Source organism: Oncorhynchus mykiss, chromosome 16, assembly GCF_057628025.1.
Source record: "Oncorhynchus mykiss isolate SJ-2025 chromosome 16, ASM5762802v1, whole genome shotgun sequence".
NCBI lineage: Eukaryota > Metazoa > Chordata > Actinopteri > Salmoniformes > Salmonidae > Oncorhynchus > Oncorhynchus mykiss.
In genome coordinates, this window is record NC_143037.1 from 24692642 (window position 1) to 24698774 (window position 6133).

General features: G+C 40.0%; 1 protein-coding gene across 1 annotated transcript; it reads right to left on the minus strand.

Moving 5' to 3' along the window:
- Positions 1-514: 514 nt before the first annotated feature.
- Positions 515-5463, minus strand: LOC110491706 (receptor activity-modifying protein 1). Its single transcript, XM_021565349.3, has 4 exons — positions 2998-5463; positions 2464-2517; positions 1929-2082; positions 515-1027 (listed from the first exon to the last, which is right to left on the minus strand). The coding sequence occupies exons 1-4, from the start codon at positions 3032-3034 to the stop codon at positions 781-783; spliced, it is 492 nt and encodes a 163-aa protein (XP_021421024.1). The 5' UTR covers positions 3035-5463; the 3' UTR covers positions 515-780.
- Positions 5464-6133: the final 670 nt, after the last annotated feature.

Genomic DNA, 6133 nt, shown 5'->3' on the forward strand with positions numbered 1-6133 from the left:
GACGGAGATTTGTCTTCCAACAAGACAATGATCCAAAACATAAAGCAAAATCTACAATGGAATGGTTCAAAGATAAACATATCCAGGTGTTAGAATGGCCAAGTCAAAGTCCAGACCTGAATCCAATCGAGAATCTGTGGAAAGAACTGAAAACTGCTGTTCACAAATGCTCTCCATCAAACCTCACTGAGCTCGAGCTGTTTTGCAAGGAGGAATGGGAAAAAATGTCAGTCTCTCGATGTGCAAAACTGATAGAGACATACCCCAAGTGACTTACAGCTGTAATCGCAGCAAAAGGTGGCGCTACAAAGTATTAACTTAAGGGGGCTGAATAATTTTGCACGCCCAATTTTTCAGTTTTTGATTTGTTAAAAAAGTTTGAAATATCCAATAAATGTTGTTCCACTTCATGATTGTGTCCCACTTGTTGTTGATTCTTCACAAAAAAATACAGTTTTATATCTTTATGTTTGAAGCCTGAAATGTGACAAAAGGTCGCAAAGTTCAAGGGGGCCGAATACTTTCGCAAGGCACTGTATATTGACATGGGGTTGTTTCAGAATAGATACAATTATAAGATTTTTTTTTGTGAAAGAAATAAGTAAATGTATTTTGCAACATTACAAATATACAAATAGAAGCAATCTTAATATACATACAATAATCATATTTTAAAAATAAACACATTATAAGAAAATACTTAGAGGACATTTTTGATAGGGGTTGTTTCAGGAAGGGACCTAAGACACATTCAAACAGCACATATTCAACATTTCCAACTTAGTCGCAGATCTTGCTCTTCCAGACCACTAGGAAAACCAAGACGGGGATGAGACTGACTGGAATGAGGGTAAGGGTAAGCACAACACCGGAGGGGGCATCGGGAAATAACTGCTCCTCCTCCGGACATGCCTGGAAGAAGCTGGAATGGATCTGGATAAAGAAGTCTTGCACCACTTGGTTCGGGAAGTAACATCCTAAGTTGGTGGTCAAGCTCTCGATACATCTGGTCAGCTCATTGTATGGTCTGCCGTGGAGAGATCAAGTCAGGTTTTTACAGTAAATGCAAAGTAACTCTGTTAGCTAATACATTTTACAGTAATGATAGTTTTTTTTACTCAATGAAGACTATTGGAGACTTGAGTTATTCTTCATTTTTTTTAAGGGCAATATTAAATTGGTTATGTATTATCAGATATTTATACTATCGTGGTAATTGTCGTAATATTTGAGAGTTGAAGAATGATAGAGTGTGCATGCACACCTGCCTGTGTGCCTGCCTGTGTGCGAGCCCGTGTGTGTTGCAGAGTGTGTACAGCCTCTATACACCCTCCCCTCTACCCTCATGCTCTCTACTGTCAACTAATGATCACTTGCCGACAACGAGTGACTGGATGTGTTTCCTCTGCCCATGCTTTAGAGGTACTTGCTTCAACTATTCTGTTTCAAGTAACTCCCATGTGCTGTTACTGTTTACGTTGAAAGTGGAAGAGGTCTAACGAGAGAGGTCCAAGTATAGAGATAAAACTATTTGTTCTATGAGTCCAAGTATGAAACTAATTCAGTACCAATGGAACCGAAGAGAGCGATGTAAGTAGTAAAGTCTGTGCAGGTTGTTTTAACCAGTTATAACTCATGTAAGGAGATTGAACCAATAGTCTAACAGTTTGATGTGATTCAACCAATACTGGTGATGTAGATTACATCTAAAACAGGAAGTCAAACAATGAATTTGCGATGGAACTATATATGTAATGTAAAAATGAACCAGATCTGATCACATTTGGTGTTAAGATGCATTTGAGTTATTTGGTTCTGTTTTCTGGATGTAGATCACATTTTAATACTAAGTGTAAATAGGGTCAAAGAGTAGTAAGCATATAATGTCTGAAAGCAACATTTAGTCAGAAAGCAACATTTAGGTATACCTGATGACTTGGTCCCATTCACACCAGAGTTCCTTGTTGATGTCTGTCATTTCAGAGTGAAACGGATTCCAGCAGATAGTGTAGCTGAAGTGTTCTAGGAGGTTCTCATTGCAGTGGCGAAAAACAGCGGAATACTCCTGATCCTGAAAACTTTCTAGGGGTACAACCAGAGAGAATATATATCTTACACCATCATGATCATTTATAATCCACCCATCCAATGTATTGCCTACGCATAGATGAAATCAGGTATTGTTGCAATGTTGGGCTGACACTATCTGGCCAGGGTAAAAGGATAGAAGTGTGTCACATTATTACACCTAGTACCTTGTCAAATAATCTATTTAAAAATATATATAAATATATATATAAATATATATGTATATATATTTGAACTGTTGATTTGGGGAAAAAATCCAACCACAAGGTACAATATAATACAAATTGATTAGGAAGATACATCATGCATTTGAATTAGGTACTATTATTTTGCCAAAGGTAAGTCAAATGCATTAAAGATCATTTGAGCACTTACCGTTATCTTCAAATGTTACATTGGATGAGACGTTGCTTTGTAATTGAATTTGACCTGGAAATTAAGAGGTGTTTAACATTATTGTGTTAAAAGAATGTGGTAGTGCATTGTCACGTGTGGTCAAATATGCCTTCAAATATGTCTTCTTACTCCCACTAACATACAGAGTTTGGCTTAGTTACACCTTTGATTACACCACCGTGACAAGGCAGCTACGCAACAAGAAAAAGCAGCAACAAGGAACCACCAATACTATTGTATCAGAAGTCTTGTCTTATCACTCACACACCGCCCAGACAGCAGACACTTAATAGCAAAAGGATAAAAAACATTATAATACATCAATGATGTATTGTAAGACTTGTCATAAGCATGCTTGACCCCTTTATATTGTCTTATGATCTTCTTATAATGATTTTGACTAAATAACAGCTCCCCATGCAGTATATTAGCCACATAGAAATACATCACACATTATAAGGTTCTTGAACATGCCTGTTAACTTTCAGTAAAGTGTTACCATAGGATACATACCTAAGACGAGGACAGGGAAAAGCAGTAGGAAGATCATGGTGGAGAGAGGACACTGGAGAGCCCCGGAGCCAAATTAAACTCAAGGACCAGTGAGTAGCAGCCAAGAGTGTCAATACGCTGTCCTCCTCCGAAAGTGAACAGGAGTGGGTTAAAGAGCGAGACCTAAGCCCACCCATGTTTTTCCAGCCATTGTTCACAGAAAAGTGCTGACGAAACATCCTACTGTTCTGTTGATGTTGATTTCATGGCTCGATGGACACCGACTTTGGGGTGGCATTTCCCCTAGGTACAGATCCATGATAAGCTTCCCCTTCCTCAATCCCAACCTTAACCATTAGCAGGGGAAATGCAAAGCTGACCCAAGACCAACGTATAGGGGCCACTTCAACCTACACTAAGAAGTTTGCCCAAAAAGTTTGCCCACCCCTGCTCTAAAGGCACGTAGCAATCTCTGTCTTTAACCCTTCCCACATCCACTCGCCTCTGACTCCTTACTGGCAGCTTCATTAAATAGTACCCTCAAAACCCCAGTCTCAACGTCAACCGTGAAGAGGCAACTCTGGGATGCTGGCCTTCTAGGCAAAATTCCTCTGTCCAGTGTCTGTGTTCTTTTGCCCATTTTAATATTTTCTTTTTATTTCCAATCTGAGATATTGCTTTTTCTTTGCAACTCTGCCTAGAAGGTCAACATCCCGGAGTCGCCTCTTCACTGTTGACGTTGAGACTGTGGTTTTGTGGGTACTATTTAATTAAACTGCAAGTTGAGGACTTGTGAGGCGTCTGTTTCTCAAACTAGACATTCTAATGTACTTGTCCTCTTGCTCAGTTGTGCACAGGGGCCTCCCACTCCTCTCTCTATTCTGGTTAGAGCCAGTTTGCGCTGTTCTGTGAAGGGAGTAGTACACAGCATTGTACGAGATCTTCTGTTTCTTGGCAATTTCTCACATGGAAATAGCCTTCATTTCTCAGAACAAGAATAGACTGATGAGTTTCAGAAAAGTTATTTGTTTCTAGCCATTTTGAGCCTGTAATCGAACCCACAAATGGCGATGCTCTAGATACTCAATTAGTCTAAAGAAGGCATGTTTTATTGCTTCTTTAATCAGAACAACAGTTTTCAGCTGTGCTAACATAATTTCAAAAGGGTTTTCTCATGATCAATTAGCCTTTTAAAATTATAAACTTGGATTAGCTAACACAACGTGCCATTGGAACACAGGAGTGATGGTTGCTGATAATGGGCCTCTGTACGCCTATGTAGATATTCCATGAAGAATCTGCCGTTTCCAGCTACAATAGTAATTTACAACATTAACAATGTCACTGTATTTCTGATCAATTTGAGGTTATTTTAATGGACAAAAAATGTGCTTTTCTTTCAGAAACAAGGGCATTGCTAAGTGACTCCAAACTTTTGAACGGTAGTGTATATTATTATAATATTTTTAAATTTAATGTCTCGTGATCCGGATTGATGGCCCGGCGGGCCGGATACTGCCCACGGCCCATACTTTGCTCCCCTTGCTTTAGAGAGACAGGCCTCTCTTGAATCAGATAATCCACAGGGAATTAACGATTTGTATACATTTGTGGGAACAAATATAGCAATTTTGCAAGCTGTTACTCTACGGTGCTCTATACTGGGTCAAAAAAAATTATCGGAGTCACAGTACAAAGTAAGGAAAATAAATAATTGCAGTTTTAGGGATATAATTTCAAAAGGCAAAAATATGTGTGTGTCTGTGTGTGTGTGTCAGCCTTTGCGAGTGCGTGTGTGTGTCCACATGTGCGTGCGTGGGAGTGCGTGTCTGCATCATTCTGCTAGTGCACCAGTATGTGTGTGTCCTCATGTTCCTGCGAGTATACAAGTGAGTGTGTGTGACGAGAGTCAAGGGTCCATTTGGGCGTAGGGTCCATTTGGGCGTAGGAGCCACTCGGGCTAGTTTCCTGCCGTCTGATTGCCAGGGCTCTTGAGAGATTTCCCCTACGCTCAACGGCTCAGAAGACGACTCGCCCAATGGAAACAGGAAGTTGGATGGACATGAAAGATAGCCGTGCTTGTTAAAACAAACACAAATAAAACATACAAGAACCACACAACTGGGGCAAACATGCATGCAATGCTGGGGCGTACACTCACTCACATGCAAATAGTTGCACGTATAGTATGCTTGCACACACACACACACACACACACACACACACACACACACACACACACACACACACACACACACACACACACACACACACACACACACACACACAAAATCAGGAGTAAGAATTTGCTTAACAAGTCACATAATAAGTTGCATTGACTCAATTTTTCAGTACTACCTCATCTTTGTAACCCACACATACAGTACAATTACCTGTAAGGTCCCCCTCAGGCGAGCAGTGAATTTCAAACACAGATTTAACCACAAAGACCGGGGAGGTTTTCCAATGCCTCGCAAAGTGGGGCACCTATTGGTAGATGGGTAAAAAAGGAAACATTGAAATATCCCTTTGATCATGATGAAGTTATTAGTTACACTTTAGATGGTGCATCAATACACCCAGTCATTACAATGATACAGGCGTCCTTCCTAACTCAGTTGCCGGAAAAGAAGGGCGCCGCTGTGACTTTAAAACAGCTACAGAGTTTAATGGCTGTGATAGGAGAAAACTGAGGATGGATCAACAACATTGTAGTTACTCCACAATACTAACCTAATTTACAGAGTGAAAAGGAGGAAGTCTGTACAGAATAAAAATATTCCAAAACATGCATCCTGTTTGCAACAAGGCACTAGAGTAATACTGCAAAAGATTTGGACAAGCAATTTACTTTTTGTCCTGAATACAAAGTGTATGTTTCGGCCAAATCCAATACAATACATTACTGACTATTTTCTCTATATTTTCATGCTATGGCTATACTGGTAATCTTGGGCAGAAACTTTGGTTTTAGAAGTGTGGGGGACATTTATATATACAGTATATATATTATATTTTTAAATCCAGTCAAATAAACACTGCAAACAGCCTACCCGGCCACTCGGAGGTGTCCGCATGGTCCTAAAGCACACCGCTGCCTCGTTTTGTATCACATTCCTATGATAAAACTGGGGGGAGACAAAAATGCATGTCACCA

Coding starts and splice junctions, on each gene's coding strand:
- LOC110491706 (XM_021565349.3), bottom strand. CDS start 3,034: ATGATCTTCCTACTGCTTTTCCCTGTCCTCGTCTTAG. Junction 2,518..2,997: donor TTTCCCTGTCCTCGTCTTAG/GTATGTATCCTA, acceptor CTTAATTTCCAG/GTCAAATTCAATTACAAAGC. Junction 2,083..2,463: donor TGTAACATTTGAAGATAACG/GTAAGTGCTCAA, acceptor TTGTACCCCTAG/AAAGTTTTCAGGATCAGGAG.